This window comes from Aedes albopictus, chromosome 1 (genome assembly GCF_035046485.1).
Source record: "Aedes albopictus strain Foshan chromosome 1, AalbF5, whole genome shotgun sequence".
NCBI classification, from domain to species: domain Eukaryota; kingdom Metazoa; phylum Arthropoda; class Insecta; order Diptera; family Culicidae; genus Aedes; species Aedes albopictus.
In genome coordinates this window covers 16,469,878-16,497,691 of record NC_085136.1, presented here as the reverse complement: position 1 = coordinate 16,497,691, position 27,814 = coordinate 16,469,878, and the positions used below count along the sequence as shown (strand labels likewise).

The 27,814-nt window shown below is 42.6% G+C and overlaps 1 protein-coding gene across 5 annotated transcripts in view; it reads left to right on the top strand.

Moving 5' to 3' along the window:
* The first annotated feature begins 2,682 nt into the window (after positions 1-2,682).
* LOC109415631 (probable phosphorylase b kinase regulatory subunit alpha) overlaps positions 2,683-27,814 on the top strand; it is a 60,294-nt gene continuing 35,162 nt past the window's right edge. For 2 of the 5 annotated variants that reach the window (XM_062843948.1, XM_019689548.3), the window contains exons 1-5: positions 2,684-3,152; positions 3,214-3,367; positions 25,468-26,583; positions 26,652-26,975; positions 27,164-27,311. In XM_062843948.1, the coding sequence (XP_062699932.1) occupies positions 3,239-3,367; positions 25,468-26,583; positions 26,652-26,975; positions 27,164-27,311 (1,717 nt within the window). In that variant the 5' untranslated portion in view covers positions 2,684-3,152; positions 3,214-3,238. Of the gene's footprint in view, positions 3,153-3,213; positions 3,368-25,467; positions 26,584-26,651; positions 26,976-27,163; positions 27,312-27,814 lie in introns of all 5 variants that reach the window. The other 3 variants (XM_062843955.1, XM_019689552.3, XM_062843939.1) reach the window with 2 other exon arrangements.

Below are 27,814 nucleotides of genomic sequence, written 5' to 3'. Positions count from 1 at the left end.
CCAAAACTGCAATTTTCATTCAGCACATGTAACACTTTGCAGTTTGACATTGGTGCCAGATCACACTTTGGTATAAATGGGAGAAAATCTGAGGAACTGTGAAGAATTCTGAACAACATTTCGAGCACAGATTTTCTCTCGTTAGATCTGTCCTGCCCCTAGGTGGGTACCGAGGATTGTTCACAATCTGCGAACTTGACTGCCATGACGCCGCTGATTACTTTATTGTCGCATTTTCAATGCATTTTTCAACGCATCCCAACTAACAATTGCAAGTCACAAACAAGCAAGCTTGCTGAATTATTGCTTAATAATGGTTATGTTAGCTGAACTAAAATTATGCTGTACACATTACTGTTTAAATGATTTTTCAATTGAGAAAATAGCCAATGTTCGACTTTCCTCATCGATATCAACAATGATAAATTAAAACACTTTTCAAAAGTTTAATAAGAAATTTATTCGACAATCTTTGATTCCTTAACAAAACAGTTTAACAAAACATTTGTCTGCATCTTATTAAGCTGATGTATCGATAAACATATGCTCCTGAACAATGTGCTTTTCACTTGTCAAATAAACGCCTTCAGCCCGTCATAGTTTGACTCGGAACTTTGTTCGGATTATGGGATAAATCATGGCTAAAACTGTTTAGACAACCAAGTTATTAAAGAACCAATATTTTAAACGAATCACGTAAAATAAAACAGAATACGACTTGGACGCTTGGATCGATGCATTTGTCATTTCAGTGCTGTCGTGTTTACTGAATATTGTTCCCACAGTCACCTAGATAACCAAACAGCATTCATAAATCGACACATTTCAAGTATCCATAAACATCCTTATGCACTATTTATTGAACATAATATCAAGATTCCATGACAAAAGCATAAAAAAAATGCTTAACGGATCTTCGACTGAGCATGAGTAGATTACCTGAACAGATGCTGTGAATGCACCATGTCCATGACCATACCGCACCACATAATTGCCATACATTTTTAAAGATCGATATTTAATAATAAAAATAAAAAGATATTCATTTCGCAATTAGTACGTCTGGAAACAATATCTTCAATAAGTACCAACACTTTTTGGCCGCATTGGATACAAGTTTTCTCACCGTGCGACAAAAATACTGACAGCGAAATCAGAATGGAAAACACGTGTTTTGGGCTGAACAGCCGTTGAAGTATGAGGCGTTGTTCAGTTGATTACCACGTGCTGTGCTAATTCACCACTGCTGAACACAAGTTCAGGAATGATCGTTATTGAATCATGGGAAGATTATGTTTTGCACTGGGTGTTGCATCTCACCATCTCTAGGGTGGCGCAGATAGGAAGGCATGCGGCTGGCAATCGACAGGTCTCGAGTTCTAATCCGGATTTAGGTAATTTTATATGTAATTCTTATTTCATAATCGGTGTTCTCAACATGTGAGCAAATAATTACTCTCGTGAGAGTTCAACATTTTTGCATTTTATTTATTTTCAGTCATTTTTGCCAATGCTTAATAACAACTTTCTTGTACATTTGAAAAACGCTTTGAACAACAACAAAAAAAGTTGGTACACAACATGATGCTTTATAACTTCTCCAAATTTGTGTGAACAAAACCCGAACATAGGTTGTACGTGAAAATAGTTCAAATGTTATTCAACATTATGCTGAACTAATTCGTCATAATGGTGCCTGTTAAATGAGTGATTGTTAGTTGGGATTAGACCAAATCAAGAATTTTCTTACGCATTTTCGATTCAGTTGTTTTTATTGTTGTTATCCGCCCCTCGTTAGTAACGATATTTACCGTTCACGTGTATTTTTTTGACAGTTTATTTGCAGAACTCGTTAACTCATTTACAGAGTATTCAGCAAAAGCTAGGTTATCGCGTACCGAGTTAAATCAGCTGTTAAAAACTCGGTAAAAAGATGGAGAAAATACAATTTTTTCGAATTTTAGGCGCTTTTAGGTTGTGAAGCGTTTCGCTTGTTCGATTAACTTTTAGTCTAGGGGCAAGACAGATCTAACGAGAGCAAATCTGTGTTCGAGGTGTTGTTCAGAATTCGTCACAGTTCCTCAGAATTCCTCCCATTTATGCCAAAGTGTAATCTGGCACCAATGTCAAACTGCAAAGTGTTACGTGTGCTGAATGAAAATTGCAGTTTTAGGGATGTCTTTCACCAAATTTCGTCGATCATCGATGAAAAGAGTAACTCAGAATCTCTCAGAGTTGCTCTCGTCTTGCCCCTAGCTTTTAGTTAAAATTTGACACTTCGATAGTTAATTTGCGCTCGGTTAAAAATAACCCTATACTCCCGACCAGGGTTAGTTTTGACAGTTCGATAGATACTTTTTGTTCACAATGATTTGGCTGCGTGCTTTATTTTGTTCCAAATAACTACTCTTCTGTCAAATTTCAAATGGGCCGCCGTCGTAGTTATTTTTTAACTTTTCGATGGCAAATTTAACTATCGAAGTGTCAAATTTTTACTGAAAGATAAAAGAACAAGCGAAATGGTTTACAGCCTTAGTGTACACACGCCTGAATTCTTAACGAAAACGCTCATCGACATTCCTACCCCTCCCGCGCGACGAATGACGTGATCAAAACAAAACCGCCGAAAATACACTCGCGTTTCTGCCTCCCAACGCGCCCACCCACCCATGAAAACAGTGCTGCTCAGCTCGCATCAGTCGGAAGAAAAACGCCATCACGGCATGCGACGAAGCTCCCCGCCGTTCGCAGTCATTCTATGTGCAGTGCAGAGCCAGCAGCAGATGATTGAATTGACATTCAAGTGACATTCTACGCTCACTTTTTCATCGCAGAAGAAGAACAGCCATCCGTCGTAACACCAGACAGCAGCGGGAAGAAATTAGAACCAGTTTTTTTTCCACGGAATCGGAGTGCAATGGTCCCGGATCGACGCTAGAACCTAGGTTCCCCGGTAGCACCAGCGAAACCCGCTGCTGAAGCAAGTGAAATTCGCCCGAATCGAACAGGGCAGAAGCGAGAAAAGTGCGATTCTAGTTTTGCTGCTGGTGCGATCATTTTCCGCCGTCTGTCTGTCTCATCGAGGGGAAAACTTTATTTTCCTGTCTGTCGTCTGCATCAAGGGGGAAACAAATTCATCGATTCGAGTAGAGGTGGGTAATAATCCGTCCGGGTGGTGAAATTGGTTGGATGATTCAGGAAGTTTGTTTTTAGGTTGGTTCCATTAAGGAGGGTGAGGATGAGGAGCCGCAGCAATTCGGGGGTCCGGCTGGACTACTACCAGCGGATTGTCCACCGATTGATCATGTCTCATCAGCAGCCGGTGACCGGTCTATTTCCGGCTAGCCCACAAACGCAGCATGCCTGGGTAAGTGTTCTGGTTCTATGTGGGAAGGGCGGAGAGGATTATTGTTTGCTGCTTTCCGAAGGCTTTTAATTATTCATATAGTGTGAATGTTTAATATGATTATGCATATAATGTATACATATATATTGTGATAATGTTCAATGCAGCGCTGCCAGAATGGCAGAGGACTTGGAAATGTAAGAACTCTAGTTTGTGAAGGTTTTCCAATGCACTATTGTGAAGTGATCGTTCAAAATTGGCACTGAAACTAGCGGATCCAACAGGCTAGAACCGCTAGAACCTATAGAAATGTGTTTCAAAATTTCAACTTTTCGGCTCGTACACCTTTGGCAGCACTGCACCATGCACAATGATCCAGGAAGCAAAATTAAGGTGAAATATTAATATTTTTAGAAAAAATCGTTTTGATGTGTGCCTTCTGTACATATCATTCGTTATTCATACGTAAAATATCTTACAAATTTGTTGGTCTAAAACAATAAATGAATGAAAAAGTCTATTTTTCCAGTAAAGAACTAAAAGCGGTAATTAACATTTTAATAGTTCTCACATTTTTCTGCGAAGCTAAAAAGGCAGTTAGATAAATGCATTTTGGGTTAACAAAATCGAAACTCACATAACGAAACAATGGATAAATTCCCGAAGAAGCCCCGAGAATGATTCCTGGAGGAATCCGTAGAGAAAATTCTGGATGAATCTAGAGGAATTTCTGAAAGAAATCATGTTGGATTCTTGGAGGCAACTCAGTAGTTATCTCTGGGAAAATCTCCGGAGAGTTTCCGGAAGAAGTTTTGAAGGAGGTTCAGGAGAACTGAAGGAATTCCTGGAAGAATCACATGAGGAATTTCCAGGAGATGTTCTAGCAGCAATTCTGCCGTGAATCGCATATCTGTCCCATTTGCATAGGAAATCTAGCAAAGATGGGACTGATATGCGATTCACGGCAGAATTCCTCTATGAACTTCAACAGAATCCCAGCGGAGATTTCTGTAGAGTTTACTGGAGAACTCCATGGTGAAAAACTTCCTGAAGAAATTCTTTGAGAAATCCTGAGACAAATTGCAGAAGGAATCCTAGGAATAATTTCTGAATGAATCAAAGTAGAAATTTCTGGAGGAATCTCACAATATATACCTGAAATAATCCAAAGGGGAATCTCTTCAGGAATTAATGGAGAAATCTAGTCGGAATTTTCGGTGGAATCATTGTGGAAGTATTCCAGAAAGAACATATTTGGAACATGTCCATAAGTACTCCTTTAAGAAACCCCTGGATTAGTCCCAAAAAGAGTTTTTGGAGAAATCTGAGGAGGAATTCGTGGATTAGTACTGGGTAATTTCCAACCGGAATTTCAATGCGATTCGCAGCAGGAACTATTTGAGCAATCATAGAAAAATCATTGGAAAATTTCTGTGAGAGTTCCTTATGTTAGCATATGCAACAAAGTCCAAATAAAGTCGTAGCACTCGCGCTCAGACTGGGTACCAACTCTAGTACTGCATTTGGTCCCCGGTACCCAAGTTTGACATTTGGCTGAATACCTCATTTTTATAGAACTTGTTCTTCAGTAAACTATGACAACCAAAGTAGATATCAACACTGAATGCAACATGTCAAACTCTTGCGTTGTCTGAACTCTCTGACTCTCATGCTGTAATCTGAGCTCCCTGGTGCTGTTTACAAGGGACAACTAGTTTGAGCTTCAGAGGATCAGCTCTCGAGGTCCAGCTCCCAATACGGGTTTCGTCCACGAATAAGAAAAGCAAACGCGAGGGATTACTTATTCTCATTAATTTATTAACAATCATACTTAAAGTGTGTTCGTGTAGTTTTTTTTTTTCTAATTTTCAATAATGTACATTTTAACTTTTGCTTATTCTACACTATTGTGTAGAGTGTTTGGCCGGCCGGCAACGCTTGGATCAAGCAAGATCGGGGCCCCGTCCGGACGATGGGGTCTATAGTGAGGTCTGGCGACGTTGGAGATCGGAGCGGTGGTATCGTCAGGCTGGTGAATGGAGCGACGGGGTGGTAGGTCGGTGAGGCATATCTCATTGGTTTCGCAGTGAGCGATATGATACACTCGTTACATTTTTTGGCCTGGGGGTTCGAATTGGACGACGAACTTTTCGACTGCGGACGCTCTCATAATTGACGACGACGAGGACTCGTTACCAAAGTTACAACGAGGGCTGATTTTTAAACAATTACTTCCGTTTCCTAAAATAAAATATTGAATTGATTGCAGAAAATTATCACTCAAAACTTTACCCACCGGAATCTGATTTTTCTTGTTTATATTTGTTTAAACAGTAGTTACTCATAGCAACGATTTGCAGAAGAGCGCAAGGTAACATTATACGCAGGTATTATATTTTTTTGATCTAGTACTTCATGAACCCCAAAATTTCACACCAATGTATGGGAGTTGAACGACTTTATTTGGACTTTGATATGCAATATCGAACATACCCGCAATACCCAATGATGTCAATCATGGTAGGCCATGCCTTTTTGAATTGTACCACGTAGTGAATAAAATCTTTCTTTTTCGTTTCTACCGTCAAGCGAAGTAGTTCGTTCTTCGGCTCTCTCCCCATTTTCCAATAGGTTATGGGCCAGAGTTTTAGCCATTTTTTTTTCTCGAAAAGTAAATCGCGAAATTTGTCCGAATGATGAACGCGCCAGGAAATTCCCAGCAGGTTGGTGATGGTGCTGCTGCTCAAAGGGTGCACAGTTCAACGAGTCTGCCGTCGATCGAGCGTCTAGTGGGGCGAGAAAATTGGCCCACGTGGAAGTTTGCGGTCCAGACGTTTCTCGAACTGGAAGACCTGTGGGAAGCAGTCAAGCCGACGCCGAATGCGGACGGAACGGATCCTGCCGTCGACCCGTTGAAGGACAGAAGAGCGCGGGGGAAAATTATTCTGCTGCTTGACCCAGTCAACTACGTCCACGTGCGTGAAGCGAAAACAGCCAAGGAAGCGTGGTCCAAGCTGGAATCGGCGTTTGAAGACACGGGGCTCACGCGAAAAGTTGGTTTGCTGCGAAAATTGATTACGGCGTCCCTAGCAACCAACGGGTCCATGGAAGCGTACGTCAACACGATCGTAGCAACCGCCCACCAGTTGCGTGGCATCGGGTTCGACATCAGAGAGGAATGGATCGGCACTCTCCTACTGGCGGGCCTGCCAGAAGAGTATCGGCCGATGATAATGGCACTGGAGAATTCCGGAACAGCAATTACCGGTGACATCGTCAAAACGAAGTTGCTGCAGGAAGTTCGTGTGTCGTCGTCGTCGTCGTCAGCGGCGGGTGCTGCGTTTTCAAGCAACAAGCACCACGGCCGAAAACCGAAGCAAGCCGACCCAGCGTCTCAAGGTAAGGGACCCAAGTGCCGACGGTGCCAGAAGTACGGCCACATCGCCCGAGAATGTCCCCAGAAGGAGACCAGGAATGGTAACGCGTGGTGCACAGTCCTTTCTGCAATTTCCGAAGATGATGGCAACTGGTACTTCGACTCCGGTGCATCGAACCATTTCTCAAGAACGGAAAGTTCGCTGGAAAACGTCCGGCGGCATGGTGGCACGGTGGTCGCTGCCAACCGAGGTTCGATGGAAGTTGTTGCGAAGGGAAGCATGAAGCTGAGACCTGAATGCTGTCCAGAAGACCCTCCGATCGAGGTGCACGAAGTCCATGTGATTCCGGAGCTGTCGGCAAACCTGCTATCCGTGAATCAAATCGTGCAACGAGGGCACACCGTCACGTTCACCACCGACGGTGTCACCGTGAAAAATCCAGAGGGACACATCATTGCTACCGGAAGTAGAACGAATGGTCTATTCAAGCTGGACCAACTCCCGCCTACGAAAGCACTGGCATGCGCGCCGGTGGTCAGCGCCGATCTGTGGCACAGAAGGATGGGTCACATCAATTTTAACAGTCTGCAGCGCCTGAGGGGCGGCCTGGTGTCGGGCCTCGAATTCAGCGACGTAGCCAAGAAGGATGAGAACTGCAGGATTTGCGCGTTAGGTAAGCTTTCTCGTTTGCCTTTCAGCAATGTCGGTTCAAGAGCGACAGAGCTTTTGGAACTGGTATATAAAATTAAATAATGGAATAACATATTACATGTGCTGGGCTGCAACCGGTATTATCTCACCTTCATCGATGACAAGTCGCGGAGAATCAGCGTGTACTTCCTAGCCGAGAAGTCGGCGGAAAGCGTGTTCAAGGCCTTCGAAGATTTCCGGCGCTCAGCTGAAAGACAGACTGGTAAGAAATTAAAAGTGCTACGTACGGACAACGGGAAAGAGTTTACCAACAAGCTTTTGGGTGACCATCTGAAGCGATTGGGAGTCCGCCACCAAACTTCGGTCGACTACACGCCCGAGCAAAATGGACCGGCGGAGCGTGTAAACCGCACCATTGTGGAGCGTGCGCGGTGTATGCTCTATGAAGCAAACCTACCGAAAAGTTTTTGGGCAGAAGCGGCAGCAACAGCTGTGTACCTAGTGAGTCGTTCTCCGACGAAGGGGCACGATAAGACACCGGAGGAAATGTGGAGCGGTAAGAAGCCGAGTCTAGCACACGTCCGTGTTTTTGGGTCGTCGGTGATGGCCCACATACCGAAGCAGAAACGTAAGAAGTGGGATGCCAAAGCGCACGAATGTATTCTCACTGGGTTTGATGAAGACACCAAAGCGTACCGCCTGTGGGACCCGAAAGCGAAGCAAGTAATCAAGCGACGAGATGTAAGTTTCATCCGTGAAGGAGGAGCGGCACAGGCCGCTAGCAATGTCAAGGCAACAGAAGCACGGAAAACGATTCGACTGGACCTGGATGGCGAATTCCCGTGGGATCCGGCTGCCTGCGAAAGGGAACCTACCGTGCAAGGTAGCACCGAGCAAGCAACGGCAACACCATTCGACGAAGACGATTCCGACAGCGAATACAGCGATACCGTGGGTCCTATTCCAGATGACACTGTGACAACTCCTGCGCTCCCGTCGCGCACATCTTCAAATCCGCCCGAGTCACCGGCGTTGAGGCGAAGCGGCAGGGAGCGCTTCCTTACAGGCAAGTTGAGAGATTATTTTTTCAAAACCACTGGACTACCCTCCACCCGTTTTACAGGCGAACCTGACGACAGCACGGCAACCGCCGAGCACGATGATGGTCCTGAAGCTCAAGCAAGCCGCTTGCAGCAGGGATTCGTCGTCACAAACCGGACGAAGACCAACGATCCACGTACCCCATCCGAGGCGTTAAATGGTCAACAAGGCGACCTGTGGAGAGCTGCGATGGACGATGAGTATCAATCGCACATCGAGAACGGTACATGGGAACTGGTCGAGTTGCCACCGAACCGCAAAGCCATAGGTTGCAAGTGGCTGTTCAAGACGAAGGAGGATACCATGGGGAACGTCGTCCGTCACAAGGCCAGGCTGGTGGCCCAGGGATTCTCGCAGAAGTTTGGCGTCGACTTTGACGAGGTTTTCGCTCCTGTCGCCAAACAGGCCACATTTCGTTCGCTCTTGACCATCGCAAGCCGGCGCCGAATGCAGGTGAAACATGTGGATGTCAAGACTGCGTACCTTCATGGGAAGCTGGACGAGCCCATCTACATGAAGCAGCCGGAAGGATACTCCACGGGAGATCCCAACACAGTCTGCCGGTTGCGGAGAAGCATATACGGGCTGAAGCAATCCGCTCGTGTATGGAACCTGCGGATCGACGAGGTGCTCCGGGAAATGGGGTTCAAGCCTTCGGAAGCGGATCCATGCCTGTACGTCCGGCGAAAAGGCAAATCGGTCTCGTATATCCTGCTCTACGTCGACGACATGCTGATTGCCACTCGGAGCGAGGAAGAATTCGCCACGATTTTTGGAGAGATACGGAAGAAGTTCGAGGTTGCCAATCTGGGGGACGTGAAACAGTTCCTTGGCATTGAAGTCGAACGAGATTCCAGCGGATTCAAGCTGAACCAGCGCAGCTACATCACGAAGCTTGTAGAGCGACACGGTCTGAAGGATGCCAAACCGTCGAAGATACCGTTGGATCCAGCCTACCTACAGCAGAAGGAGGAGGAGAATCGGCTGCCGAGCAACGCGCAGTATCTCAGCCTGATTGGAGGTCTGTTGTACGTGGCTGTCCATTCACGTCCGGACATAGCGGTCAGCACATCGATTCTGGCACAGAAGTCGAGCTGCCCCACGCAGTTGGATTGGCAGGAGGCCAAAAGAGTTCTCAGGTACCTGAAGGCTACATGCGACTATAAGTTGCACCTTGGGTCGTCGAACTCTGGTTTGGAGCTGTTTGCGGATGCTGACTGGGCCGGCAATCACCGTGACCGGAAATCCAACACCGGTTTCCTGATTCGTCTCGGAGGCGGTATCATAAGTTGGGCATCCAGGAAGCAAACCTGCGTTGCGCTATCCTCCACAGAAGCGGAGTTCGTGGCGTTGGCAGAGGCTTGCCAGGAGCTCACTTGGATGAAGAAGCTGCTAGCGGATTTCGGCGAGGACGTCTCGGAACCAGTACCAACCTACGAAGACAACCAAAGTTGTATAAAGCTAGTTTGTAGTGATCGAATTGAAAAACGATCGAAGCACATTGAAACTAAATATTTCTATGTTAGGGACCTGCAAGAGAAGAAACAGATTAGTTTGCAATATTGTCCAACTGAAAATATGCTTGCAGACATACTAACTAAACCTTTGCAACAGTGTAGGATTAGAATATTGAACAAGCAGTTAGGGCTATTGCCAAGTCAGTTCGAGGAGGAGTGTTAGCATATGCAATATCGAACATACCCGCAATACCCAATGATGTCAATCATGGTAGGCCATGCCTTTTTGAATTGTACCACGTAGTGAATAAAATCTTTCTTTTTCGTTTCTACCGTCAAGCGAAGTAGTTCGTTCTTCGGCTCTCTCCCCATTTTCCAATACCTTAAGGTATCTTTGGAGAATTTACTCTTTAGATATTTGTGGAGGAATCCTATCAGGAACTCCTGGACATTTCTAGAGAAACCCTAGCAGGAAACCGTCCGCGTGGTCCGGTAGACGTGTCGCCATTCAGCGGTTATCGATATTTTATGCCCATAATCGATGACTACAATCAATTTTGTGTCCTCTACCTACTGAAAGACTGGAGCAACGCTGTAACAAATCAAGTTTGGAACCTTACAAATGCTTTGGGAACTTAAATACGAAAAACAAAATGAAACATTACAAATGTACAACACACAAACATGCAACACATAACATATATTGTGCACAGTTATCTAAATACCGTGATGTTGCCATTCACCGCTCATTTAACAGCATTTTCGTGAAGTTTATAACATTTCAAATTGACGTTGATAAATATGGAATATTAATTTACGTCAACAATTCATTAATTGTGTTGTTATTATAGGAAAAATGAAGATCGCTAAATATGCTCACAACCAGAGAAATTCTAGATTGAGTTTAAATAAGGGCGAAAGTAACATGAGAGAGTTCTCTTCATCGACTCTCTCTTCTTCAAATTAAAGTGACAAGATGCAAGTAAGGTTGCACTTTTTGGTCATAAATCGCTAGGTTGCGATGCAATCTAGCGTCTAAGTGTAAAAAAGTTCGATTGAATTTGCATCTTGTCACTTTAATTTGCAGAAGAGAGAGTCGATGAAGAGAACTCTCTCGTGTTACTTTCGCCCTTATTCAAACTCAATCTAGAATTGTAATAAAAAAGTTTTATCTCTTGGCTCCTATTACCGCTCATGCTTTCATTTACTAGTTATAATGGATCCATTCACCGCTCACTGCATTATTTTTGCATGTTGCACACAAACCACAGAGAACAGACATCCAAGTTCAGTTCCGAAACTGTGTAAGGAATTTAACGACCATTTGAAATCGGCAACACAAGTGGCAATAGCGTGGCGCTGCAATCGGTTAATTTCCCATACTAATTTAATTCACCACTTGAAATGTTTCAATTCACCACTGACTGTGGCAATTGATTGATGCAACAAGCGGTAAGAAGAAGAATTTTGACATCCAAGCGGTGTGCCGTTTACATCCATCGACCAATCAGCGACGAGGATCTAATCGACGGCACACCGCTTGGATGTCAAAACTTCTTCTTTTCGCTTGGTGCATCAATCAATATGGTGTTCGGTGGCGTTAGTGCTGTCATCGTGTATTGGTTTGCAACCTTACTCAAGTGAAGATTCAAATCCTTACACAACTCTCCAAATGAAATTTGTTCTAGCCTGGATGTCTGTTCTCTGTGCACAAACTTTTGATTTAGTTGCTCGGAAGCGGCCGAAGGTCCCGAAACGGAAGCGATGCAGAAGGAGATACAAGCTTTCAAAGAAACCGACAATTGGGAGCTCGTCGCATTTTCTCCGGGGCGTAAGCCGGTAGGCAATAGAGGTAATAAACTATAGAGGAAGAATGTCGCTGGTGTCGCTGCCGAAACATCTCTTGCTGGCGGAGATAGGCCGGGCTATAAGTGTCAAAGCGAAAAAGTATGCAGTTTGACAGATAGATACCCGACATGTTTGGACCAACTAAAAGAAGGAAGATGAGTCAAAGCGGGTAGTGCAGCATAAGGAGACTGGCCGCGCAGAGATATTCTTAAAAGTTCGACGAGGTTTTCGCCCTTCGTCGTCCGACAACAACTCTTCGCATCTTCCTCGTATTGATCAGCCAGCAACGAAAATTAGTCAAGCACCTGGATAAAAAAGCGCATATCTACACTGATCTAAAAGAGGAGGTGAAACAACCGCCCGGTTTCAACCGGAACAATGAAATGGTATTCCACCTCAAACGCTGTTTACACGGGCTCAAACAGTTTGCTCGAGCTTGGAACAGGAAGATTGACGGAATGTTAAAGTCAATGGGATTCAAGCCAGCAGACAACGACATGTGCCTCTACATTCGAAATCGAACGGGAAACAAACCTACATCCAGATGTACGTCGATGATTTGCTCGTTGTCGGAATCAGAGGATATCTACAGGACAAATTCATACTTTTCTGGCTCGGAAAGCTGTTCCTAGAGATACGCATCGAGAAAATTGGCGACCACTACACACTTAACCAGGCCAACTGTATCGAAATTGGATTCGGCGATTTGGACACGAAGAAGCGAAGCTATCCAAGGTATCAAACGACCCCACGTACCTCAAGCAAAAGGACAAACATGCCTCGTACCGCAGTTTGGTAAGGAGTTTGCACTATGTAGTGGTGACATCTTCGTGGCCGTGTCACTGCTCGATAGGAAAGTCACCAACCCAACCAGCCGAGACTGGACCGAAGCGAAGAGGGTCCTCTGATACCTCAAGGTCACTAAGGATCATCGTATGCATCTAGGTTCCGAGTCCGGCGCAGCGAAATGTTTCGTGGACGTTGATTGGATAGGTGACGAAAGCTACATGAAGTCACATTCCGACTACCTTTTGAAGTTCGGCGGCGAACTAGTCGACTAGAGACTAGAGACTAGAGACAAAGGAATGACTGTACAGCTCCCCAGAGGACCAACTCGAGATTCGCTCCTTATAGTCAACGCCCTAGCTTTAGCTGATCACTTCACTTTACTTTCGTTCTTTATCATGTACGAAACAGATTTTCTTCGGCGCAATCAAGTATCATCCATAAATTCGTTGAATGGCGGAAAAAAAACTTCGCCTTACGTCTTGACCAAGCCTTTAGTCGCATCGTGCTGAGGAGCGCGGGTTCGATTCCCGCCGCAGCTGTCAGGAAAAGTTTTCGGCTGTGCCACTGGACGTTGCATGCTAGTCCGTTGTCTAGTGTCGTGCTTCCTTCAAAGAGCAAATAGCTCACTGGAATGCATTAAACGTGTCCGTGTCTGTCTGTCTGTCTTTGTAAGGGCAAATCGGCGGACCCAGACGATCTCGGATATCCACTATTCCGAAACCTTACACTCGAATCGGGACTATGAACGCTATACCAAATATCTGGACCCATTGCCTCGTTATCCTCATTCCAAAACACGGACGTGCTGCTACAACACCCAGCAATTTTACATAGATCGATATCCTTGACGAGCTGTGCCAGCAAAATCTTAGAGCGTATGGTGAACCGCCTGGGCGTGGTACAGGAATCTATTTTGTGGGTCTAGGCGATGTTATTCAGGACGCTACGAACGAAAATACCACTTCAATAGATCTGGCAATCATGCCTGGACACCCCCAGTCATCGTCAGGTAGCTGATTGGGCCATTTGTACAGCAGGACTTTTGAAGTCATAATTGGTAATAACAGGTACAGTAAACGTTCGATAAGTGCAACATGTTTACGTTTCAGTTACCGAATGAAATTCGTTAACTGCAACGACTGACAGTCGTCAAGTAGTTGTCAATTTCTGTTGGACGCAGCCAGATTGCACTCAAAAACATCGCAATGCAGCTGTAGTGCATCCGCAAAACATCGCAACGCTGTTGACGTTTTGATTTTTGACAGATAGCGGTGCGATAACTGCAAAATTGTTGCACTTAGCGGACTTGCAGTTAAAAAGCATTGCAGTTAAACAGTTTGCACCGAGCGAACGTCTACTGTAATAACTACCGAGGTATGGAAATCAATTTCACTCAAATGTTTCTCACGACCAATAGTTTGCTGCTTGCATTGCTCTGCACGCCGCTAAGATTGCAAAGAAAAAAATTTCTAAGTTTTTGGCATTGTGGCATTATTCTAGGAGTTCCTTATATAGTTTCTACAGGACTCGAAGAATACCTCCAGCAATTTCTGAAGGAGCTCCTCTAGCAGCTTTGAAAGGAATGTCTCATGGCGTTATTTATAGTTTTCCCCAACAGGAGAAGTATAACATTTTCACAAGAATTCCTACTGGGAATCCCAGAAAAAGCTTCTGAAAATATCCCAAAAGGATTTGGAGGAATCTCAAAATGAATCCCTCAAGGAACTTCCAGAATAATTTCAGAAGAAACTCCTGGAGGAGTCTTGAAAAAAAAACCATAGAGAAATTCTAAAAGAAACTAGCTGACCCTACGTGGCTAGCCACGTTTTCGCAATTCCGAGAATTGTCCTAATGGCTTAATGTTAAAACGTTTGATTTGCGTTTTAAGTTTATCTTCAACTTAATTCAGAAACTATATTTATTCCTCTGAAATGTTAGAATATCCTACTACCTCCTTCGTCTTTTTCTGGCAGGTTCGTCCGAATTCAATGCGATATTTTCGTGGTAAATATTTGAGCATGTTATTGGTTTGATTCCTACGAAGAATGATCGGGAATGTTCATGAATCTTCGATTTCATCTTCTGAATTTCAAAGGAATATTTCTCAAATTTATTCGCATTTGGAACAAATAACTTCTAAATATTCCATTCTTTTGTAAAAATATTTGATGATTGTATTTTTATTCATCTAAGAATGTTTTGGAATATTTCAAAATCATGCGTGTTTCATCTTCTTCTCCCATGAAAGCTCTAGAAATTTCTTAAAAGTCTAAAAATGAAGTTCAAGAACATTCAATTTATATGTCTCTTCATTCCTTCGAAATATAACCTAGAATATCTTCTTTTCCTTGCTTTGGAAAGTTTGGAAATTTCTTCCAATTATGAAAAGAAAGCATATTTAATTAATTCCTCTGAAGAATGTTCTAGAATATTCTAGAAACTTTTTCATCTTCTTGGGAAGCTCCAGTAGATTTTTGTTATCTAATCAAATATTCCATGCTTGGAAACCCCTCAAACATTTGTAAAAAAAAAGAAAAATCTCGAGCACTCGAGGAAAGTTCTGGAACAGTTTTTAAAACCTCATTTTCCTTCCTATTTTTTTGCTTTTTCTTTTCCTTATTATTTTTTCTCTAGTTCATACAATGCTATTTCCACTATACGTGAAAAATATCAGTGAAACTTTGCTAAGCGTGACAGGAGGACAACTCCGGGTTTTATTTCACGCAGCCCTATTTTAATGCTCCCGTTTTTGATCTTCTAACATAAATTAAGAAAAATTTTATCCATCAAGGAGATTCTTGAAACTTCTAGAATAACAATTGAGAAATCTTCTCCTCGGAACATGTGAAACATTTCAGTCAGCATTGGACTTATCAGAAGCGCCAGAATTTATTCTATCATGTATAAACTTTTTAACCATAGCCAACTGTTGTAGGGTTTTTGTCCATTGAATGGGTGAATGTTCTAGAAATCGAAAACGCCTGAAAGTATACTTCCAAGTACACACCTCGAAAATTTAAGAAGTTTGATACTCCAGAACATTACAGAACGTTATTTTTTGTCTGAAACTTGCAGTAACTTCCAGATAGTTCTCGGAAGTGTTAAGCATTTTGATGTTCCAGAACATTCCAGAATGTTCTTTTTATTATTATATCTGAAGAGTCCAATAACTTCCAGAAAGTTCTCGAAATCTCAAAAGTTTGATATAGCTATGGTGAAACATTTCAATGAAACATTTCAAAGCGTTCAGGACAGACAGACAGACAACGCTGGGATTTTATATACAGGGTGTTAGGTTCCTGAGTGCAAACTTTTTAAAGGGTGATAGAGGACCATAAATGGAGAAAAAAATTGCTCTACGCATATGGTCAAATCTCAACCGTTACGTAGTTATTGAACTTCCCATGTTTATGACTCTTATTGCCTTAACTGGCAATAACTTGAAAATGGTCAAACTTATCAAAGTTTTTTTTACCCTTATTCGAAAGATTATTAAATTTTCTAATAAATGGCATCTTTGAATCGATTGGTTTAGTTAAATAACTAAGTTTTCTAGAGCAAAATGACTAAAAATACTGTATTTTTTTTGGTTGTTGTCAATTATCTTTGAAACATGCGTAATAAATTGAATTTTTTTCTTTGGCAAAGTTGTGGCTCCTGTTACACTCTACAATTCGTTCTTTGACACCAAACTTCTATCTCTTATCGTTGTGTTGCAATTTCGATTTTAACATCGCATTTCAGATCATAAATTTGCAACTGTCATGGAAAGCACTTTTTTGCGCAGTGTGCCGCACATTTAAATCAAAATTGCAAGAAAACGATAAGAGCTAGAAGTTTGGTGTTGAAGAACGAATTGTAGAGTGTAACAGGGGCCACAACTTTGCCAAAGAAAGAATTTTTATTTATTACACATGTTTCAAAGATAATTGACAACAACCAATAAAAATACAGTATTTTTAGTCATTTTGCTCTAGAAAACTTGGTTATTTAACTAAACCAATCGATTCAAAGATGCCATTTGTTAGAAAATTCAATAATCTTTCGAATAAGGGTAAAAAAACTTTGATAAGTTTGACCATTTTCAAGTTATTGCCAGTTAAGGCAATAAGAGTCATAAACATGGGAAGTTCAATAACTACGTAACGGTTGAGATTTGACCATATGCGTAGAGCAATTTTTTTCTCCATTTATGGTCCTCTATAACCCTTTAAAAAGTTTGCACTCGGGAACCTAACACCCTGTATATGATAGATATCGTGAGGAGTTCCTGGAGCAATGCTAGATGGAACTTTTGGAGAAATCTTGAATAAACTCTTGGAAGAATCTCAGAAGGAGCTATTTATAGAGTCTCAGAAGAAACTGCTGGTTCAGTTTCTGAAGTAAACACGAAATTGAAGGAAAACCGGAAGGAATTCTGAAGGAACCCCGAAAATAACTTTTGGGGAATCCCGGAAGATATACAGATAGAACTCCTGGTGAAATCTAAGAAAGGAAATCCTGGAGGAATTCCAGAAGGAGTGAATGGAGGAATGCCGGAAAAAGTTCCTGGAGGAGTCCTGGGAAAAAAACCTGGATGAATCCTAGAAAGAAGTCTTGGAGGAATCTCAGAAGAAATTCCCAGAATAATCCAGGAAGGAATTCCTGAAGGAATCCGAGAAAGAACTCCTAAAGGTGTTCTGAAAAAAAAAAAATCCGTAGGGGTTTCTTGCAGAGATCTCGGAATGAATATCTGAGTGAATTCCTGAAGGAAATCAAGAAGAAACTCCCGGAGGAATCCCGAAAGGGACTTCTTTAGGAAACCCAGAAAGAAGTTCTGATGAAATCTCAAAATAAATTCAGGTCAAAATCCCTGAAGAGATGTCCGAAGAAAGTGCTGGTGGAACAGAGGAGAAGAAAACCTTGAAAGATCTCCCGAAGGAAACCATGGATAAACTTTTAGAAAAACCTTAGAAAAAAAAACTCCGGAGACATCTCAGAAGGAACTTTTGGTGGAATCTAAGAAGGAACTCTGGAAGGAGTTCTTGGAGGGATCTCTGAAAGAACCCCTGAAGGAATACAAAAAGGAGGAAATCTCAAATGGAATCCCAAAGAAAATTCTTGGAGAAATCTCAGAAGGAAGTGCGGGAGAAATTAAAAAGGGAGGAATTCTCAAAAAATGGGAATCTCAAAAGAAACTCCTTGAGGAATTTCAGAATGAAATGCTGAAAGAATTTTAGAAGAAACTCCTACAGTGTCCTTCAAATGTCATGGTGAATTTCATGCAAATGAAACCAAATTGATATTCTTAACAGATTTATTAGTGAGCAAACTGATATCTTCGAAAGAACTCCTAGGCTAATATGGTATTGAACTGTGTTGGGAGCATCAACTTCCTGTTCTTCGGCATTAAGCAGAACGATGGGTTGTTTATTGAGTCATTAGCTTTGGTGATATTCTCCTCTGGTTACACATATGGTCTTGATGTTTAAGATCTGAGCCTGACAGTCGGCAATGCATTTTTTTTTCTTTCTATGCTAACGAGGTTTTAAGCCCAAGGCTAGTTCATCTCAGGACCCACGCTTTACTTCCCTGCCGGAGGAAGAACTCACATTTGCGAGTTTGTCAGGAGTGGGATTTTATCCCAGGTCCTCGGCGTGATAGTCACGTGCTTTAACCATCACACCAGATCCGCTCCACAGTTGGCAATGTTCTCTTGCTATTGTTGTTTTTTTTTTTTATATTAGGGGGATTCACTTAACAGCGTAAACTGATTAAACTGATTAAACGTCGTGATCACCAAGGCAATCTTTGATTTTTTCATTCGCAACATCATGAAACTTTTCAAATAAGCAGAAAATCATGGCTTACGCAGCAATTTAATCTGTTTAGTATTTGTTAAACATACAAGTTAAAATTGAAATCAGAACTAAGTTTCGAGTTTTTTCGTTACTTGTTTTTTGACATGAAAATTTTGTTAAGGGGGGGGGGGGGTGTTTAACAAGCTACGTCATTTATAGGAGGGATATCCAAATTTGTGACGAAATGCTACGAGGGGGAGGGGGTATTAAACATCGCTTAAAAAAGCTACGTCATTTACGGACGCCCCCTTAAAAGTAGAAGTTATGTCGTGACAGTTTGGAAGTTTTAAAGGGAAATATCAGTTCCCTATCAGCTTAATCATCTTTTTTTTTGGTAAATTTGACCGGTAAATCGATTTTTCTACCCGGTTTTCACAAAAAAAAAAGATTATCTGGATCGACTCAATCACTAAAATAGGGTATATGTACCATTCCTTGGCCTAATTTGCAAGCCGCATTGACAATTTTTACCATAACTCATGAATTTATTGCACTAGAAATAATATATTGACCTTATTACACATTCTAGGTAATGCATGTTTCCCCAATTGGAAGTAAACTAACGTAAATATTCAAGAATTTACTTTATTAAGTTGAAAAGACTCGATGCGATGGTATGCAACGTTGGTCTATGGTACAAAAATTGGCCTATTAGTGGATACAACGTTGGCCTATTGCTTTCCATGCACTAGAACCACTTATTATCTAATTTTTTCAATATTTCTGCTTCAATAGAGATAATACCTGTTTGTTCACCAATCTTACTTGTACATTACATTTTGGAGTCAAATTTTCAAAAAACTGTAAATAAATTACTTAAACTTAAGTTCTTTCTTAATTTATTAACGAAAACAACGCAACCCTATTATTGTGTTATATTTTTACAGTCACCGTACACAAAATCTTTCTTCCTGTTCGTTCTTTCTGGTTCTTACGCAAGCAATGTTGTTGACGTCACTTTACTGATGGGCCAAGATTTGGGTTCATAGTGAAAAAAATGTCCTCAATATTCGGCCCATATTCAACTTGTAAAATATTTATTATTCGTTGAAAACAAATATACAAGTTCAAAATAGCGTCTTTGACCGTCGCATCAAATGTTCAGTTATTGAAAAGTCAGTTCGAAATGTTCCAGAATCATGCCATTTATGATCATGTGTATAGACTACCCACTAAGCCGAAGAATCATGGCGTCTACAAAAGCTTAACAAAGTGACATTTTCCTATATTTTTAATGCTCAAAAGTGCTAAAATTGAAACGAAATGTTACAGTTGTTTGCCGCATAGCTTTTCCGATATCCAGTTATGCGTGTTTGTTTGAGTTTTTGGTTAACGTTGAGATAGGCCGAACGAGGGGGCTATGCCAACGAAGCATCCCGATACCCTATGAAATGGGATTTTACAAAACAGATTCTGTCTTTAGGGCATCTCCAGGAGCGTTATAAAATGTATGGGAATTTTAAAATGCATCTAGAACTGCATCTTGACCATCTTCAGCAGGCGTTTCTAACCTAGGGGCAAAACAGATCTAACGAGAGAAAACCTGTGTTCGAAGTGTTGTTCAGAATGCCTCACAGTTCCTCAGATTTTCTCACATAAAAGTGTGATCTGCCACCAATGTCAAACTACAAAGAATTGCGTGTGCTGAATGAAAATTGCAGTTTTGGGGATGTCTTTCAACAAATTTCGTCGATCGTTGATAAAAAAAGTAACTCTGAACTTCTCAGAGTTGCTACCATTTGCACAGTGTCTTGCCCCTAGATCGACCTAAAGTTTTTTGGTATGCTGTCGGATTATATAATAATCACCAACAACAATTAGTACTCAGGTAACGGTAATAAGAGTTCGTATCCTATTTGCACACACTTTACACTTCGCTCAACTCACTATCGCGCGTTGAGTTCTCGCTTTCCTCTTTGGAGCCACCAATGCACAATGGTTTATTTTCCTATTTTCACGCTCTTAATTAATAGCTCGTAGGATTGAGGAAATAGAGCTATGATGTCTTCGGTAAAGTTAATGAGAATGACCAGTGCCATCTTTTGATAGTTAGTTTTCGGATCAATCCCCCTGAAAGGGAGATACAAAATTATTATTTTCAAATTTTTGAGATAGAGGGTTGACGTCTTCAGCAAAATTGTAGCATTTTTTGATTCCAAACAACTTTTCTTGAAGACGTCAATGTTATTTTCACACCAATGGAGATAGCGGCCTGTGTTTGTTTTGCTTAAAAAAATTGGGTTGGGCTAAACTCAACCCAATTTTTTAAGCAAAACATACGTTTGTTGAATTTTTAGACCCATACAATGTTCTGCAAAGTTGTATGTACCAGTAAAATACGCAACATTGCCTAAGACACCAAAGCTGTAAGAATTAAATAAGACGAGTTTTCAGAACATTTATGATATTTTTCATCTTTCTTAGGGACAGAAAGGTGCAAATGAGGATACCATTATCAGAAAGTACATATGAAGAGCTCAAATAAGGGTTAGTTTGTCCGACCACGATCGTATACTAAGGAGATATGACCATAATAAAAATTATCCTTACTACGATTTAACTGTACTCAAATCTACTTTGACAGAAAAATTCATGGCTACTATGATGCAATATAAGTTAAATCCACTTTCGTCTTATCTTCGCGCCCATAGTCTGGATTTAAAGGAATCAGTTGGTCCGGCAATGGATACTCGTATTTCTGCGGCAGCAAGCCGCTTTTACAGAGCTAAGCCAGATCAGTCTTCCCAATTGATCCTAAAGATGTTCTCGCTTTCCTCTCTGGAGCCACCAATGTACCAATGAACCGGTTTTCTTTGACTTTACCTTATATCGTGAAGGGTTTTGGTGGAGGTTCCTTAACTTAATTCGTGTGCTTTGCGGACGACATGGACATTATCGCCAGAACATTTGGAAGGTGGCAGAGCTGTACACCCGCCTGAAACGCGAAACAGCGAAGGTCGGACTGGTGATGAATGCCTCAAAAACAAAGTACATGTTGGTAGGCGGAACCGAACACGACCGGATCCGTCTGGGTAGTAATGTTACGATAGACGGGGATACTTTCGAGGTGGTGGAGGAATTCGTCTACCTCGGATCCTTACTGACGGCTGACAACAACGTGAGCCGTGAAATTCGGAGGCGCATCATCAGCGGAAGTCGGGCCTACTACGGGCTCCAGAAGAAACTGCGGTCGAAAAAGATTCACCCACGCACCCAATGCACCATGTACAAAACGCTAATAAGACCGGTGGTCCTCTACGGACACAAGACATGGACCATGCTCGAGGAGAACCTGCAATCACTCGGAGTTTTCGAGCGACGCGTGCTAAGGACGATCTTTGGCGGTGTGCAGGAGAACGGTGTGTGGCGGAGAAGGATGAATCACGAGCTCGCTGCACTTTACGGCGAACCCAGCATCCAGAAAGTAGCCAAAGCCGGAAGGATACGATGGGCAGGGCATGTTGCAAGAATGCCGGACAACAACCCTGCAAAGTTGGTGTTTGCTAACCATCCGGTTGGTACAAGAAGGCGTGGAGCGCAAAGAGCACGATGGGCGGACCAGGTGGAGCGTGATCTGGCGAGTGTTGGGCGTGACCGACGTTGGAGAGCTGCAGCTGCAAATCGAGTATTATGGCGGCAAATTGTTGATTCAGTATTATCATGAATTTGATGTTAACTTAAGGACAAGGTATTTGGAGTACATTGCTCAAAATTTCTAGAGCACCGTTTTTTAGAACCGTTGAACGGATTTGGATTAAAATGCATCACGCTATTGACAACTACTGAACAATTAGCGTGATGCATTTTCATCCAAATCCGTTCAACGTTTCTAAAAAACGGTGCTCTAGAAATTTTGAGCTATGTACTCTAAATACCTTGTCCTTAATAAATGAAGGAAAAATGAAATAGTAATCCGAAGTAATCAATGGCAATCAGATGTAATCAATAATAATCAGATGTAATCAATGGTAATCAAATGTAATCAACTAGATAATCAACGGTATAACCAAACAATGTAATCAAGAGTAATTAGCTGTAATCATATGATAATCATAGGTAATCTGAGTAATCAGAAGTAATCTTAAGTAATCAATAGTAATCTTGGTAATCAATAAGTAATCATAAGTAATCAAGGTAATCACAAGTAATCATGGTAATCAGAAGTAGTCATTAATAATCCGAGGTTATCAATGGTAATCAGATGTAATCAATGGTAATCAGATGTAATCAACAAGGAAATCAACGGTACAACCAAACAAAGTAATCATTAGTAATCATATGATAATCATAGATAATCTGTGTATTCAGTAGTAATCTTGAGTAATCAATGGTAATCTTGGTAATCAATAAGTAATCAAGGTAATCATAAGTAATCATGGTAATCAGAAGTAATCTGAATAATCTGTAGTAATCTTTAGTAATCAATGGTAATCTTGGTAATCAATAAGTAATCATAGTAATTACAGTAATCAATGAGTAATCAGAGTAACTTTTTCAGTAGTGACAGGTAATCAATTTAGTTGGAAACCCCTTGCTTTTATGTTTGGCACTTTTCTGTTATAACTCAGTCAATTTTGAACCAATTGACCCAACTTTTGGAACGCGGAGAGATACGTATAATATGTAGCCGTGTACAAAATTACATGCCAATCAGTTAGGAATTGACTAAGTTATAGTGAAAATGTTCCTAAAATACCAGCCACTGTCCAAGTGGCTCGCTACCCTATTTGTTTCAGGTTACAAATAGCGCAAGATGAACTGGAATATTACTCTAAAGGTAATGATCACTCTGAAGTTCTTATCACATTCCAAGTGTTCTTGGGAATGGGGCCTTTCACTCCTTCGCCGGTAGCTGTTCAGTTCCTCAGAACCTGACTACCAATCGTCACAGACAAGTGACCCACTGTTCTGGGTCCATCTTGATGAGTTTAGCTTTGATACCAACCTTACCAGCTGCTTTTGTGGTTTTGAGCTGGTGAATGGTACCCTTAACTTCCCTCAGCGCGAGAGTCGGATTATTTCGTCCTCTGTTCTTCTTTGATTTGGCCTTCCAGGCCCACATTCTCTATACGCTATTTGGGTGCTCATCGAAGTTGACGAGGAAATCAGGATGAATTGGACAGACAATTGATTCAAAGCAATGGTGTGCCTGGACGTTGATCAAACGTATCCTTTGGAGTTTACCCTTCCACTAACAACACCCAAATTCCCGTGGCACCTAGGCCTGAGAGATCGTAGAGTTGTCTACATCTTTCATAGGTGTCCAAAACTAACCATCCTTTCCCATCCCTCAGCAGTCGCAAGGACGTGGCCAGGACAGCTCTCGACTATTGGAGGACTGCGTCAGTCTTGTCTAAGAGTCAGATATTTGTCCCAAATCTTTATGCTTTGGTTCGGACGGGAAGGAGGCAACTCTCATAACTGTAGGAAATTGACTAGGAAATTGATAATGTTATTCTAAAATAATGAGTAGATGATTTGCTTCGGTGTCCCGAGACATATATGTTCGTTGTTAGGGGCAACGAGAAGAAACGGTCATAGTAGTCGGGAACCTACTTGGAAGGAAGAATTGACTGAGACGTGGTGATATAAAGACGCTGTTTCAGAGCGCAAGTAATTGAAGAACTAGATTTTCTGTTCATCGTCTGATCGTGGTTTATTGAATCCAGGATTGAATCTTACTTTGAATTCGAGCTAGTCCCTACAATAACAGCGGTCTAGGCCTGTACCACCTATGAATTCGTGTGACTCGCTTAATGCCAATGCTAATGCACACTCCGGTTCGCGGCACGAAGCCGTTGCAGAATGCGTTGAGTTTCTGATAGAACTTCCGTATTTCGTGGGACCGGCACAGAAGTTCAATTTCTTCGCACTCCGCATCTTCCAGGCTGCGTTTTTCCCAAAAGAAGCGAGTCTGTTGTTTGTTGTGTTCCACACCGGTTTCCTACAGGGTTCCTTGCTGCAGCATTATCGCCCGCGCAGCGTTCTTCTCCAAAACCGCTCTGCAGTCCTCGTCGAACCATTCGTTCCGTCGATTCCTTTCCACGTTCCCGATGGTGCTTTCGGCTGCGCCGTTGATGGCTGCTTTTACTGTATCCAGCAGTCCTCTAGAGAGGCTGCCTAGAGATTTTCAAGGTTGTAACGTGGCGGTCGCCGGTACCGTAACTTATTAATGACTTAAAAGTTTTGGACGCAGTTTGACCATCACCAGGTACTGGGCGGAGTCGCTGTTTGCGCCTCGATAGGTCCTGGCGTCGTAAATGGCGGAAAAATGCCGTCCATCAATCAGAACGTAATCGATTTGGGATTCCGTATGCTAAAGTGATTCCCATGTGTAGGAAGAAGGTGCTACGAATAGTTATATTCTTTTATGCGGCAAAATCGATGATTTTCAGGGTGCTGAGCTTCTCAATCATCGGTCTGAATTCATCCTTCTCGATAACCTGCGCGTTTAGGTTTAGAATGTTGACGTCGTGACTTGGGCAACGGTCATACTCCCAAAGGCTTTACTGAAGGATGAATCGCCCAAGGAAATTATTAATGAATTGTTGGATAAATTCGTAATTCGAGTAAATTTTCAAAATGATTCAAAATAACATTGTGGATAAAAGGATTACACGCAAACAAGCGAAATTGATCGTTTTCAAAGATCTGAGCTCGAAAAGGGGAGCGGGACATTTTGCATAAGGTTGTTTGGCATAAGGTCATTTGGCATAAAGACATTTGGCATAACGGTCATTTGGCATAATGGACATTTGGCATAATCGAAATGCACCCTTCTTTGGTATGCCAAGTGTCTATTATGCCAAATGACCGTTATGCCAAATGTATTTATACCAAGTGACCTTATGCCAAATGACTTTATGCCAAATTACACAGACCCCTCGAAAAGGCTTAGTTTGGTATTTCTATGTATTCATAATATTATCAATTTATTTCACTGATTTTTTCTTCCTGGACCATTGTGTACTGCTAATATCCATGCGTGTCGCTAAACACCCCTCAATGTCACATCGATTAACACCCGACATCTATTCTGATTTGCTTTCTTCCTCCAGATTCGTGACAACGTATACTGCATCTTGGCCGTATGGGGACTCTCGATGGCGTACAAGAAAATAGCCGATCAGGACGAAGATCGCGCCAAAGCGTACGAGCTGGAGCAGTGCTGCGTCAAGTTGATGCGTGGCCTCCTCATGGCCATGATGAACCAGAAGGACAAGGTCGAGCGCTTCAAGACCACTCAGAATCCGTTGGACTCGCTGCATGCGAAGTACTCGAGCAAGAACGGCCAACCGGTTGTCGGGGATGAGGATTGGGGCCACTTGCAGATCGATGCCATTTCGCTGTATTTACTGATTCTGGCCCAGATGACGGCATCGGGGCTGCAGATTGTGTTCTCGCTGGACGAGGTGTCCTTCATTCAGAATTTGGTGTTCTACATCGAATCGGCTTACTGCATCCCGGATTACGGAATTTGGGAGCGTGGTGACAAGTCTAACCACGGACAAACGGAGCTGAATGCCAGCTCGATTGGTATGGCCAAGGCGGCTCTGGAGGCCATGAATGAGCTGGATTTGTTCGGTGCTCGTGGAGGTTCCGGAAGTGTTATCCACGTGCTAGCCGACGAGGCCCACAAGTGCCAAGCGGTACTGCAGTCGATGCTTCCTAGGGAATCGAACAGCAAAGAGTTGGATGCGGGTCTGCTGTCGGTGATAGGATTTCCTGCTTTTGCTTGCGATGATCCGCAGTTAATAGAGGCCACCCAGGACGCGATCATCACCAGACTTCAGGGACGATTCGGGTGCAAACGGTTTCTCCGGGATGGCTACAGAACCCCGAAGGAGGACAGAGGCCGACTGTATTACGAGCGGTGGGAGTTACGGATGTTCGAAAACATCGAATGCGAATGGCCGCTGTTCTTTTGCTACTTGATACTGAACAAAGAGTTCCAGCAGGACAAGGAATCGGTATCGGAGTACACTCAGAAGTTGGAGGACATTTTGGTGAAAACCGAAGAAGGCATGCGGTTGGTTCCGGAATTGTATGCCGTTCCGGCGGATGTGGTCGCCGCCGAGTATAAGAATCCCGGTTCGCAGCAACGGATGTTTGTTGGACGATGCCCGTTTCTGTGGGGCCAGTCACTGTACATCTTGGGCAAGCTGCTACAGGAAGTAAGTCAATTCATATTTATTATCTTGCAAGTTTATATTCTTCAGATAACCAAATTTCCAAATTTCAGGGTTTCCTAGCGGTTGGTGAACTGGACCCGCTGAATCGTCGGTTGGGTGCCCAAAAGAAACCGGACGTCGTCGTTCAAGTGGTCATCCTGGCCGAAGACAACGACATCCAAGAAAAGCTAGCGGAGCACGGCATTCATGTGCAAACCATTGCCGACGTGACTCCGATCGAGGTGCAACCGGCTCGGGTGCTGAGCCATCTCTACACCTATCTGGGTCGCAACAAGAAACTCGGCCTCAGCGGTCGTAAATCCCGAGACGTCGGTATCCTCAGCACCAGCAAGCTGTACTCCCTCAAGGATCGCATCTTTGCCTTCACTCCTCAGGTGAGTATCTCGGTTGCGAGCGACTTCCTCGATCTATTGAACATGTATATTTGAACCGGACGGCGCCACGCCGGTTTTCTTTCCGAGTAACCCCCTTTCTTGCAGCGCTTGTTGAGTTATAGTTTCTTATCACACCCATCCTAATTGCACTTCGATATACCTAAACACGAATGTCGTGTTTCGTCTAGTTTTCGGACGTGAATCGCTTCTACATTGCGTCGGACAACGAGCTGATGATCGATCTGTTGAAGGGCGAGATAAACTTCCTGAAATCGGCCTGGCAGAATCTTCTGGGCCGCCCGCTGCTGACGCTGACGCTGAAGAACGTACATCTAGGTCGGTGCTCCGCGAACTGTTAATGATTTCTTTCACCCTGTACCTGTAGGGTTTCTTCACCAACCCTCTCTTTTCCTCCCTGTAAAGCTCTCTGTACCTACTACCTACTGTATCTGTGTATGATTTTCATTCTACTGATTTTCTTCATTTTATGTTCTCTTATCTTGGGTCATTTGAACAGAAAGTAGTAAACAAAATATGTTTTTCTGAGGAAGTCCTAGAAATGTATCTACCAGCCTCGTTGGAAGTACAAAAATTAACTTTGAAGAAGGCAGTGTGGTTGTATACTATCGTTATCCATTCGTTAACAGTAATACGTATATGCGTGCTTTTGTTAGCAAAAAAAGATGATTTCAAATGATCCTTTCCATGGGCATAATGGAATCGAAATGGAAGGGGTACAACAAAATACAGGGGACAAACAGTGTCGAATAACAATCGTAGGTACGTCAATCAAACTCTGACAGCAACACATTTCAAAAACTGATTATTGAGGCATTTGC